General features: G+C 33.1%; 1 protein-coding gene across 4 annotated transcripts in view; it reads right to left on the bottom strand.

Moving 5' to 3' along the window:
- Nucleotides 1-11,168: 11,168 nt before the first annotated feature.
- Slc13a1 (solute carrier family 13 member 1) overlaps nt 11,169-13,973 on the bottom strand; it is an 80,982-nt gene continuing 78,177 nt past the window's right edge. For all 4 annotated transcript variants that reach the window (XM_087204581.1, XM_087204583.1, XM_087204582.1 and 1 more), the window contains one exon: nt 11,169-12,972. In XM_087204581.1, coding sequence (XP_087060707.1) covers nt 12,835-12,972 — 138 coding nt within the window. In that variant the 3' untranslated portion in view covers nt 11,169-12,834. The remainder of the gene's footprint in view (nt 12,973-13,973) is intronic.

Genomic DNA, 13,973 nt, shown 5'->3' with positions numbered 1-13,973 from the left:
AGATAAATTTAGAAGCAATTGACATTTTTATAATATTGAGTCTCCTTGTCTATGATTATAACAGTTTTTGTTGATATTTTGTTAGATTTATTCTTAAATATGACAGATTTTTTAAAAGTTCATTTTCTACTATTTTTAGAAAAATGCATGTTGACTTTGCATACAGAAACTTTGTTAAATTAATAATTTTAATTTTCTCATAGAAAATCATATTACATTTAATAATGAGAGTATTTTGTTTCCATTCCAATTCTTATGCCTTTATTTACTTTTCTGCTTAATTCCATAATGTAGGGTGTTTGATTTATGGATGTGGTGATGGCAAGTATTTTTATTTTACTTTTCATCAAAAAAAGAAAACTTTAACTTCAATACAAATTCTAAATACTAATCTTACTTTATGCCAGACTAGATACTGGATATTCCACTGGTAAGTACACTATTAAATTTGTTGTTTATTGTATGTTTTTTGTTGATATTCTTTTTTTTGTTAATACTATTAATGGATATTTCCTTAAATTATTGATATATTGAATTAATTTTAATCACAAATGGATTTTGAAATTAGTTGAATAATTTTTGTCAATATTGAGACAATTGTATAGTTTTCTTCTTGACCATGTTAATGTGATGAATCTCATTAACTCATTTTTATATTAAACTTTAGATTAATTTAATAATATGTAAAATTTGAGATACAACAATATCAGACTAAAACTGGAATTAACTCCAGAAACCCAAATATGCTGCATTCTTCAGTTAGTTTATTAATTACTGTTTTAAAGATTTAAAAAATATATATATTTTTGAGTAAAATTTTGTCCATATTTTCTATTTTGTACCAGTACTATCTGGTTTTGATAACAATGTTATACTAGCCTCATCAAATTAATTAGGGAGTATTTTTTTTATTTTCTGAAACGGTTTATATATAATTAAGATTCTGTTTCAAAAGATTTAGTAATTTGCTGGTACAGTTGTCTGAATTTAGTATTTTCTTTGTGAGAAGAATTTTAAATACTTATTTGAAATTTTTAGTGTTTGGAAGAAAGAATTTTAAGCACTTCTATACATTTTTTTAATGTTTAGAAGACCATTTGTTTAGGGCTAGGGATGTAGCTTGGTGTGCTGCACCTGCCTGCAAGCACAAGGTCCTGAGTTTGGTCCCTGGAATAACAACAACAACAAAAACACTTGTCATCTATACTTGAGTAAGTTCAGGAAGTTGTATTTTAGGAATCAGTCTATTTCACCTATGTATTTCTTTTGGGTACCAGGGATTGAACTTGGGATCTTGTGCTTGCAAGACAGGTGGTGGAATCACTGAGCTAAATCCCTGGCCCTATTTTTTCTTTTATTAGAATGAAATTATCCATATTTTCATAGCATCTTTTTTATATGTTTCTCTTACATGTGCCAATTTCTCATTTTCAATGTTCATTTCTGCTTTTCTTCTAACTTATCTTTATTGATCTTGCTAGGAGTTTTTCAGTTTTATTGCAGGGGACTGCAATATTGATTATGCCCAAAGCAGGCTGTAACCAGTGTAGGCTGTGAAGAGTTAACCCCACAATCGGTTTGTTTATAGAAGTGAGTACAGCTGAAACCTACATGCAGAGGTCAGAGTAACTCACACCCAGATTCTGTTCCTACAAATAAACCTTCTTACTAGAAGGACATTTTTCTAATTGCAACCATATATTTTGTCTATTCTGTTTCTAATTCAAGAATGCTTTCTTTTGTCCTTTATGAGGCTTGCTTACATTAATTTCCATAGAAACTGCATGACTGCACGTCCTCACACATAGTTCTGCCATTGCACATAGCTTGGCTTTATTCCAATTGATTTACTAATAAAAATGAGTGGTGTGGATGGACCAGCACCTTTTGCTAAAGTAGCACTGGCCATCATTGCACCCTGTTTTCTGTCTCTCTTAGTTCTGTCTTTTAGGATTTTCCCCCCCAACAGGCCTACGTTGTACACTGAGAAGGAGACTGGAGCCTACTGCAGAGGTTTCTGGTAATGTTTCAGGGGTTCCCAGTATTTTATTATTCTTTTCAACAATAAATCTGTGACATTCTTGATCTTTTTTGATGTATCTTTTCTATTTTATAGTCTATGCACCTTAATAATTTCTTTATTTCTTTGACATACTTTATTGTTATTTTTAAAACTTATTTACAATGTATACATGGCTCATTAATTTTTAGTTATATTTCTTAATGCAGTATGAGGATTAAACTCAATATTTCTTTTAAGGAACACTTTTGCTGTTCAAAAATGTTACCATGTAAATTAACAACTTTTGCAATTAAGTATTTTTCTGCCCATCTTCTGAAAAAGCAAACAAACAATACTTTCAAGTGTCTTTTGAATTTATACAGTACAATTCACCAGTATTCTGGCTTTTTCAACCTAGATGTTTACCAATTTGTTTCCTCACCCTTTCTCCTTCTATCACATGTCTTTCTTCTTAAATTATGTTTTATTTTACTTCTTTGTTTGTTGTGTCTTTCAGAAGGGTGAGATTTTGGTGGTGAACTGAGATTTTGTTGGTATGAAATCTTCATTCTTCCTTTCATTCTTAAAAGATACTCTCTGGTTATATAATTCTGATTTGACAGTTCTTTGTTTCAGTACTTGAAGATACTCATCTCTTTTCTAAACTGATGCTGCTTCACTCCAATTATAGTTTCTTGCATGTTTTCCACTTTCTTTTTACTCAGATATCTTCTTTCATGTTCTGTGATTCACTATCATGCAAGCAAATGTGGATTTCATATTTTAATTTTCTAATCCTGCTTTTGATTTATCCTGCTTCCTGAACATCATAATTGGTTCTTTTATATATTTAAAAAATGTTTTAGCCATTGTATTTTAATGACTTTTTCTCCCTTATTCTTTTTTATTATTTACTCCTGGAATTCTGATTAAGCATATGCTACATTTGTTATTCTAACTTGGATTTTCTTAACCTCCCTATATGAGTTCCATTTTTTTCGCTCTCCTTATGCTATATTCTACTCAGTTTTTTTGGAACTTGTCTTCACGTTCACACTTTTGATTTTCTGGTTTGTGTAGTGTGCTATTTAATCTATTAAGTTTTATATTTTATTGTACTATTTTATATAGTATACTATTTATTTTATTATTTTATTATTTCTAAAATTTCTAGTTCATACATTTTCAGATCTTTCTGCTCACTTTTCAGTTTCTTGTTGCTTACTGTTTTGTTTTCTATTGATACTTTAGCACATTACCCCAAATTTAGTGGCTAAAAACAATGTTTTATCATTATCCTAAGACTGTTTAGATTCCAATTCCAAAACAAGGCTGACAGAACTAAAATCACTGCATCTTCAAGGCTGCATTCCTTACTGAAAGGAGAACTTGCTCTTAGGCTTATGCAGGTGGTTGGTAAAATTGAGTTTCACTCAGCTGCAGGACTGAATGTCCTGTTTCTTTGCTGAGTTTCAGTGAGTGATGACTTTTAGCTTCTCAGGGCTTCCTACACTCCTTGCCTTGAGATGTCTTTCACCTTCAAGGCCAGCTATGATGAGTTGAGTTCTTCCCTTTCTGACTTCCTATCTTCCTTCATCTCTCTGCCCTTCTGCCTCCCTCATCTGTTTTTAGGGGTTTATGGTTTCATCTGGATAATACAGCACAGTTTTCTTATTTTAAGTTCAGCTGATTAGCCATTTAATTACATCTGTAATGTACATCCCTTAGAGCAATACCTACATGACCCTCTGAACAAATGCAACAAATAAATCTTAAGTGGACATTTAAGCATCCTGCTTGCCGCACTTACTATGTATCCAACACTTTCTCTAAATTTTGAAACATTATACTTAATCATATTATAGTCTGTACTTGATAGTTATATCTGTTGTACTTGGGATTGTTTCTTTTGTTTATGTTGGCTCTTGTACATTATACTTTGTGTTTTGGAATTTGTGAGTTTTGATTAAAATATCTTATGAACTTTAATGTTAGTGATTTTTGAGTGCCATTTTGAAGGAGATATTCTTGGTTTTTCTAGGTGCTTGAGAATCATACATACTCAGAATGGTTTTAAAACAAAGTTTCTGATTAAGTTTTTCCTTTGTACACTGGTATTAATTCTAGTATTTAAATTTGAGTGGTTATAAATTGTCAAGGGAGATTTTGACTCCTTTCATGACTACACTGGCCATAACACAAAAGTTTCTCTGATGATTTCCCACTCTAGGGTAATTTTCTTCCTAGCTCACACTTTCACTGAGAATATAGTTCTTTGAGCTCATAGCTCCACTCCTCCATTCTATTCCTAACATGATTGGTTCCCAGCTTTGTCTCTTATTCTTTGTTTCTTCTGTTTTTATTAAGACAGAAGTTCAAGATCTATGGGAACTGGAAGTTATCAACTTTAATTCTCATTTAAATGTCAAGATTCTTTTTTATACTTCCATTATTTTCTTGCTGATACAGTGGTGTTTGTTATACTACATATATATTTTTTATTATTAGGCTCAAGAATATTTTTTTCTCTGGTGTTTGCACCACTATACTATCAGTGATGAAAGCCCTTTTAAACAATTGAAGGCTCTCATATTTGAAAATAACTTTTTAATTTCTGCCTCAGTTACATACCAATTTTATTGTTTATTCCTGGACTAGCCTGGCCAGCTTGTGCAAAGGGGACATATGATTTTGATATTTGCATTTCCAGGACTTCTCCAGCAAATATTTACTGAACTAAAAAGCCTCATTTGGCAATAATATGACTAATACTACTCTGGAGTAATAATTTTAACTATTTTCTTTTTCAGATTATGTTAGAGTAATAAAACTAACCAAGTTTGTTTGGTTTTACTCTCTCACTGGTAGCACAACCAACCCCTACTACAAATAAGAAAAACAAGACATTCAATTTTGTAAAATCTGTACATTCAAGAAAAGATAATAGCTATCCATTGAAGAAACCAATACAACTTTGTAAAAGAAGTGTAATCACAAAGGCTCTTAGCCATACAACTGCCTAAAGTGCCAAGGAGCAGAGCCACCCCCAGCACTGTGGAGGTGAGCCGGGCAGGCACCAGCAGGACACATGCTTCCCTCCCTTCTGCTGAAATGAGAAGACACATAAGCAAGTCTCAAAAACAGACTTCAAGATCACCTAAAGCAACCCCAAAGGGAAAAAAGATGGAACAATCTGATACACAACCACCTGGACTCCTTGAACTGGCAACAAAAGAGGATCTGGAAAAAATGAAATCAAATAATTTCTCACAAACCACCAGAAGTTGTGCCCATAGTGTAAGATGTGATTAATCAATCTAGAGAAGACACAGATGAAAAAAGAGAGGACCTGAGGGACATGATGGAATCCCAACATAGGAAACAAATGGAATCCATAAAACAGATGCAAACAGATTTCCAGGAAATTAAAAACTCCACTGAAAGTTTAGGCAGCAGAATGAACCAATGTGAGGACAGAATTTCAGATGTAGAAGATAAGACTGTAATTAGTGACCAGGAAAAGAAAAATTGCTTTAAAATTATAAGGGACCATTAGAAATCAATCCAGCAGCTGCTAGAAAATGCAAAGAAGAATAACATAAGACTGATTGGAATCAATGAAGAAACTGGAGAGAGTGCAGATGACATAAAAAAACTTTTCACAGAAGTGATGGCAGAAAACCTCCCAAGCAGGGGAAAAGAACTTGACATACAGATAAAGTAGGCATATAGGACTCCATCTAGCCTTGATTAAAAAAAATATATGCATAGGCATATAATAGTTAAGATTCCAGAAACCCAACAAAAGAACAAAGTTCTACAAGCAGTTAGAGAAAAGAAACAAATCACATACAAAGGAAACCCCATCAAAGTCACAGCAGACTTCTCAATGCAAACCCTCAAGGCAAGAAGAGTTTGGAGTGATGTATTTCAAGCCCTAAAGGAAAACAGCCTCCAACCCAGATTGATGTACCCTGCAAAACTATCTTTCAAAATGGATGGAGAAATAAGGTACTTTCATGACAAAGAGCACCTTAGGAGCTTCATGAATACCAAACCAGCACTCCAAAAAATTTTAGACAAAATCCTTGGAAAATACAATGAGGATCACTACCCTGGGAAGTCCAACAGAATGAATCCATTGGGCACAACAATAAATTAAATGCAAAGGAAGAGAATCAAACAAAAAGAAAAAGTCATGACAATAATAAGTCAATACGTATCACTTATAACCATCAATGTTAATGGTCTCAATTCACCAATCAAAAAAAAAAATAGACTGGCAGAATGGGTCAAGAAGCAAGATATAACAATATGTTGTATACAGGAAACACAATTAAAAAAGAAACACATAGACTGAAAGTTAAAGGGTGGAAAACAATACTCCATGCAACAGGAACCCGAAAAAAATCAGGAATAGCTATTCTTTTTGCAGGTCAAATGGATTTTAAACCAACACTGATTAAGAGAGACAAAGAATTGTAGGCTGGGGATTTAGCTCAGTGGTCCTGCCACCTGCCTCGAAAGTGCAAGGCCCTGAGTTTGATCCCCAGTACTAAAAATAAAGAGAGACAAAAAAGGACACTACATCCTTGCAAAGGGAACAATCCAACAGGAAGAGATGACAATCATAAATATATATGCACCAAACACGAGTGCACCCAACTATATAAAACAAATACTAACAGACATGAAAAATCAAATACGCACGAATACAATAGTAGTGGGGGACCTCAATACACCACTGCTACAAATAGATAGATCAACTAGACAAAAAATAAGCAACAAAATACTAGGACTCAAACTCTTGAACAAGTGAATTTAACAGATGTTTACAGAGTGTTCCACCCAATAAAATCACAATACACATTCCTTTCAGCTGAACACTGGTCGTTCTCCAAAATAGACCACAAATTTGCTCATAGAACATGTTTACATTCAAAGGAATTGAAATTATCCCTTGTATATTATCAGACCGTAGTGTAATAAAATTGGAGATCAATAGCAAAAGAAATCACAAAAATTCCATAAACACGTGGATATTGAACAACACACTTCTGAATAACCAATGGGTCATAGAGGAAATTAAACAAGAAATCAGATGTTTCCTACAATTAAATAACAATAACAATAAAACGTATCTGAATCTATGGGACACAATGAAAGCAATCTTACGAGGGAAATTCATAGCAGTGAGTACTCATATTAGGAAAACAGAGTGAGCCCAATTAAACAAGTTGATGCTGAACCTCAAGCTTCTAGAAAAAGAACAGCAGGACAAACCCAAAGCTCATAAAAGGGAGGAAATTATAAAGATCAGGGCAGAAATCAATGCAATGGAGACTAAGAGAACAATACAAAAAAATTAATCAAGCCACCAGTTTGTTCTTTGAAAGAATGAACAAAATTGACAAACCCTTAGCCAACCTTATCAGAAAAAGGAAAGAAAAGGCCCAATCCATGCAATTAGGAATGAAAAGGGTGAAATTACAACAGACCTAGCAGAAATCCACAGGATCATCAATACATATTTTGAGAACTTATATGTCATTAAGATGGAAATAAGAAGAAATGGACAGAATCCCAGATATGTATGAATTACCAAAGTTGAATGAAGAAGACCTAAAAATTCTAAACAACCCAATATCAATCAATGAAATTGATAACATAATTAAAAACTTACCAACTAAGAAAAGTCCAGGTCCTGATGGCTTCACTGCTGAATTCTACAAGACATTTAGAGAGGAACTACTGCCATTACTGTTTAAACTCTTCAATGAAATGGAAAAGGAAGCAGTACTCCCGAATTCATTCCTGGAAGCAAGCATCAGCTTGATCGCCAAAGCAGAGAAAGACCCAACTGAAAAAGAGAATTATAGATCAATCTCACTAATGAACATAGATGCAAAAATCCTTAACAAGGGACTGGCAAATAGAATGCAGAAGATCATCAAGAACCTCATACATCCTGACCAAGTGGAATTCATTACAGGGATGCAGGGATGGTCCAACATATGCAAATCAATAAATGTTATACAGTGTATCAATAGAGCAGGAACAAAAACCATATGATCATCTCAATAGATGCAGAAAAAGCATTTGACAAATTGTAACATGAATTTATGATAAAAACTCTACAAAAAATTGGAATAGATGGTCTCTACTTCAATCTGATAAAAGCCATCTATGAAAAACTAACAGCCAATATCATACTAAATGGTCAAAAACTGAAATTCTTCACACTAAAATCAGGAACAAGACAAGGATGTCCACCATCACCACTCCTGTTCAATATACCTTTGGAAACATTAGCCACAGCAATTAGACAAGAGAAAGAAATAAAAGGATTAAGACAGGAAATGAAGTCAAATTGTCATTTTTTGCAAAGGACATGATACTCTTTATAGAAGACCCCAAGAACTCCACCAAAAGTCTTCTAGACTTAATAACCAAATTCAGTCAAGTAGCTGAATACAAGGTCAACACACAAAAATCAATAGCTTTCCTCTACATGAACAACAGACTCACTGAGAGAGAAATAGAGCAAACAATTCCTTTCACAATAGCACCCAAAACACTGATATACCTAAGAATCAAACTAACGAAAGAAATCAAAGACCTCTTCTCTGAAAACTATAGCACTCTGAAAAGAGAGATTGAAGATGATATCAGAAAATGGAAAGACATCCCCTGCTCCTGGTTAGGAAGGATCAACATAGCGAAATGGCCATACTTCCAAAACTGGTATATAAATTCAATGCAATGCCGATTGAAATTCCAACACTATATTTCAGAGAACTAGAGAAACAATCCAAAAAATTCATTTAGAACAAGAAGAGACACAGAATAACAAAAGCAATTCTAGGTAACAGAGACATGGCAGGGGGTATCACAACCCCCAACTTGAAACTATACTACAAAGCTACTGTGATAAAAAAAAACAGCATGCTACCGTCAAAGAAACAGACCTGAGGATCAGCGGAAGAGATTACAAGATGCAGAAACAACTCCAGACATACTCAGCCATCTCATCTTTGACAAAGGAGCCAAACACCCTCACTGGAGGAAAGATAGACACTTTAATAAATGGTGCTTAAAAAATTGGTTTTCAACTTGCCAAAGATTAAAACTAGACCTTTATCTCTCACCATGCACTAAACTAAAATCAAAATGGATTAAATATCTAAATATTAAAACAGAAATGCTGAACCAGCTGGAACAGAGGTTAGGTAGAACGCTTGAAGAAATTGATTGGTGTAGGAAAAGATTTTAGGAACAAAACCTCAGTTGCCCATGAACAAGCACAAACAATCAACAAGGAGGATCTCTTCTTATTAAAAAGCTTCTGCACACAAGAGAAATCATCAATAGTGTGAAGAGACATCCTGCAATGTGGGAAAATGTTTTCACCTGCTTCTCCTCACACAATGGTCTACTATCTAGAATCTATAAAGAACTTAAAAAAATCAGATCTCCCAAATTTAAAGACCCAATCCAAAAATAGGCATCTGAAATGAACAGACATTTCTCAGACAAAGAAGTAGAAATAGCCAATAAACATATGAAAAAATGTTCAACACCACTGGTCCTTCGAGAGACCCAAATGAAAACAATGCTGAGATTCCGACTCACCCCAGAGAGAATGGCTGCTATCATGAAATCAACCTATAACAATGCTGGTGGAGCTGTGGGGAAAGAGGAACCCTGTTCCACTGCTGGTGGGAGTGTAGACTGGTGCAACCACTGTGGAAATCAGTATGGAGGTTTCTCAAAGAACTAGGACTGGAAGTCCATTTGATCCAGCTATTCCACTGCTGGGTATCTTTCCCAAAGAATTAAAAGAATCATACCACAATGGTATATGCACACCCAGCACAATTCGTAATAGCTAAAACTTGGAAGCAGCCCAATTACCCATCAACTGGAGATTGTATAAAGAAATTGTTTTATTTTTAATGGAGTACTATTCAGCCATAAAAAATGAGAAATTAGAGATATTTATAGCTAAATGGATGGACATTGAGGCCATCCTCTTAAGTGAAATAAATAGGACACACATGTGTAAATACCAAATAGTTTCCCTAGTATGAGAAACTGAAAGTGTAGATAAGGACTAAAAGGTACAATAGATAATGTAAATAGGAAGGTAAGGGGAAAGGGAAGTGGGAGGTGTAGGGGACAGGAAAGAAGGGAATGGAATTAATATGAGAAAATTAAAAAATGGAAACAAATTCTTTGTAAATAGGGAGAGGTGGAGGGGTTGAAGTAAGGGCAGGGGAATGGGGAAAATATAAGAGCCAAGAGAAATTATGTAAAGATGCAAATTTCCATCGATGAATGTCATTGTATTGTATACCTAAAATGTAACAATAAAATTAATTTTAAAATAACAAAGGCTCTTATCAAATATTTAGCTCTGGCAGCAGTTTACAAATATATCTAATATTAATATATAGTACACATGTCAAGCTACAATCAGTGTGTCATGATAGTTATTGTTTTGTCAATTTTCTCTAATAATGTTAATTAGTGGCATTGGCTAAAAATCTATTTCCCTGCTTCCCAGACTAAGAAAGAGAGAAAAAATACTTGAATACTAGGTAAAAGGAGAACACACATTTGAGAGAAAGGACGTATGAATTCTGAAGGGACAGACATGCATAGCAGCAGCTGGGAGAGCAAAGGATACACATGTGGCAGCGGACCCTTCCACGTGCTTGCATGAGCAGACAGTAAATAGGCAGTTAGTGAAATTGCTACTATTATCTAGACAAGAAAAGATCCGTTCTTAAGTAAGATATTAGAATTGAAAGTGACAAAGATTTCTAGTTAGCCTGTAAGTAATGTTTAAGATAATAACAAAAACGCTATCTACCATGGAGTGGGAGGATCAAGATGTGTTTGATCATATGTTTAAGGTTGTTTTTTAGAAACTTTGAAAAACATCATGAAACCCTCAAACTAAAAGAGCCAAAGAACTGGCATATAAATGAGACATATGTGAAATTAAAAAGTCACGTTTGATATATCTACCAAGCATAAAGATGCAGCAAGAGAACTGTATGGCTCAATTAAACAAATTTTCACCACAAGTTACTTTTCCTTTACTCCGTTTTGCAGCAGTTGGAAATAATTCATTAAAATTATTGAAGCTGAAATGTTTACATTATTTTCTGGAAACCCAAATTTATTCATTATAATTTGAAAAGTCGTTTTAGTTTTTTTTACAATGAAAATATACCTGAATATAATCCAATTCAGCAGAGATATATTGAATGAATAGAAGAGGAGAGATATAATCAATATTATGGATCATAAATAAATGTGTAACATAAAATGGGAAAAGGAACAAGAGCATAGGATGAACTTAGTTTTCACAAAGCAGCAGTATTATATTGTAAGCTTTAAATGTCCAACCTTTCTTTGAAAATGATTAATTTTTATATGACTAGTACATAACGAATGAACATGACAATTCCTCATATAAATTTTAAAATATAATATTTTAAATAATTTATAATTATGAAATATTTATTTAATTAGTTCCAATAATAATTTTGTAAATAATATTATTTGCAAAAAACACCAGATTTGTAACATATAGAAAGATACGTGTGAAGATTAAAAATAACTTTTTTTTTAACCTTGTCTTCTGTTGTGTTTTGAACATGTGAAGTCTGTGATCTAACATCTCCATCTTTTGTTTTTAATTGTCATTTTATTCACTCTATTCTAATTGTGGAATGCCAACAAACATTGTCATTTTCCATATCTATTTTTTTTGGTTTAATGTTCAGTTCTTTTTCCTTTTTTATGGTTTGCTTAAATGAGCAATGATTTTTCTCCTTTGTAAATATATAAAATTTTAATTTATTATTATTATTTATGTTTCCACTGATATTGCATTTCAATTTTGATATAAGGACTCAGAAGACTTTTATTTTTATGTACATACTGATAATTCATTTACATTTCTATGTCTGCTTTTTACAGATGAAATTCTACATTTCTAAAATAAGATAAAGTTGTACATATGTGTAAGTTTATGAACAGTTTCATGTTTAGCTGTTCTAATTATACTGCACAAATCATATCAAGCCTTGTTCATAGCTACTGAAAATACATTTCTCAGTGCAGGTACAAGAAAAGTATGGAACACTAATCTACCAGTTGGATCAAGTAGAAATTCATCATAACCTATGAGTTTTCTGTGATTCAATGGTTCAATTATAAATTTAGAATTATGTATTAATTCAATTCAATTTTATGCTTTGTGTATTAAGAGTAATCCTGTTGAATTTTACTTAAGTGAGGAAATGAACATTTCATTAAACTTTTTTCTGCACCACCAGATGACCATGGCTTTGTTTTTCAGAAAATTCTTTGAACAACACTATACAAATGATTTTTCCACATAGCTAATTAACGTGTCTATTCTGTTTCCTGTTTTTAATTTCATGGTAAGTTTCTGAACTAATAAATTAATGTTTGAAATGTTACACTAAACTCTAGTTCTAAGGTAAAGCCAATGGTCTAACCTCTTTGAAGGTCAAATTATAAATTATTCTTATGAGGAAGCAAGATACAGACACTCCATAAGCAAAATCTCAAAACTAGGCTTCTTGATGAAGGCACATAGATACTCTGCAGTCATGGCCCGATAGAAATATGGACTCCAAGTTATAACAGCAGGTTTTGGATGTTCATTGGAATCTCAGCAGCTATACTATGACTGATTTAATTTGTCATTAGTTATACTCAGTCATACATTCCAATGAATTCTTAATGGTTCCCTCAAAGTCATCAAGAGACAGTAAGAAATTCTGTACTTGTCATGGTAGGGTCACATTACTAATTGTAGGAGCCCAAGATGGGTAAGTTTGAAGGTCAAACATGGATGAAATCCAGGTAAACATGCCAAGCATCACCACAGCAACACCGAGAATATTAACTCCAAGTCCAGCTTTAACCTTGAATAGGAAAGAGCATAAATGTCAGTCTCCCCAAAGGAAAACCCATAGAAAAAATAAAATATGGTTGCAGAAAGATATGACATAGTCGCCTACATCCTAAATGACTAGTTTACATTGTTGTGTTATTTCATGAAGCAATGAGTTTCTGTCTCATAATTACCAAAGAAAATCTATCCCCAATTAAATATCACTTCCTTAGACACTCTTGGAACAGTTTTTCTTAAGAATATACCTAAGTCATTCTGATTAGAGAAAATCCTCATAAATATCTGTTCTTGTATATTAAGTCAGAATTCAAGTTTTACGCTTTTATATTTCAATGTATAAATTTCAGGACACCATATGATAACTGTATCCTTCATATTCACTTAACTTTATTACTAATTCACCCTGAAATATTCTCTTACTAAAATTTTATAATGCCACTTCAACTCTAGGTGTTCCCATTTTTCTAGCTGGTGCCCATTAAACAATTTCAAAATTGCTTTCTGTCCATTAAAATAGAGATGTTCAAACTTCTGCTCTTTATCTCTTTGCTCGTACAGTGCTGTTAGACCACAACTATGCATGTATATTTGAATATTGTCTTTGGCTGCATTCATGGTGCAATAACAGGGTTGAGCATGTATTTGTGACAGAGACTGTGGCCCATGGAGCCTCAACTATTAACTGTCTGGCCCTTTACTGACAATGTTTGGCTGCTTGTGAATTCCCTGAATTAAAGCACAGAATTGAAAAGTAAAAGGGGGTACACTTAACAATGATTATTATAGACACCTTCTTCCCTGTCCATGCAGGCCACTTATTTATTCCAGAATTGTATTTTCATCCATTTTAACACACACACACACATATATATATATATATATAATCATAGCATATATACATTTTATTTAACAAAATGAGTATTAGTAAATTTTATTTATTTAATGAAAAGACAATATGTGATTTCTCAGTAGAAATATTTCCAGATTTTTGTTGTTGTTGTTGGGATTCAT

This window comes from Heterocephalus glaber, unplaced genomic scaffold, assembly GCF_053883595.1.
Source record: "Heterocephalus glaber isolate CG9 unplaced genomic scaffold, H.glaber_assembly_v1.0 deba00000546, whole genome shotgun sequence".
NCBI lineage: Eukaryota > Metazoa > Chordata > Mammalia > Rodentia > Bathyergidae > Heterocephalus > Heterocephalus glaber.
Note: the sequence above shows the minus strand (reverse complement) of the source record. Positions and strands in the feature narration are given on the sequence as shown.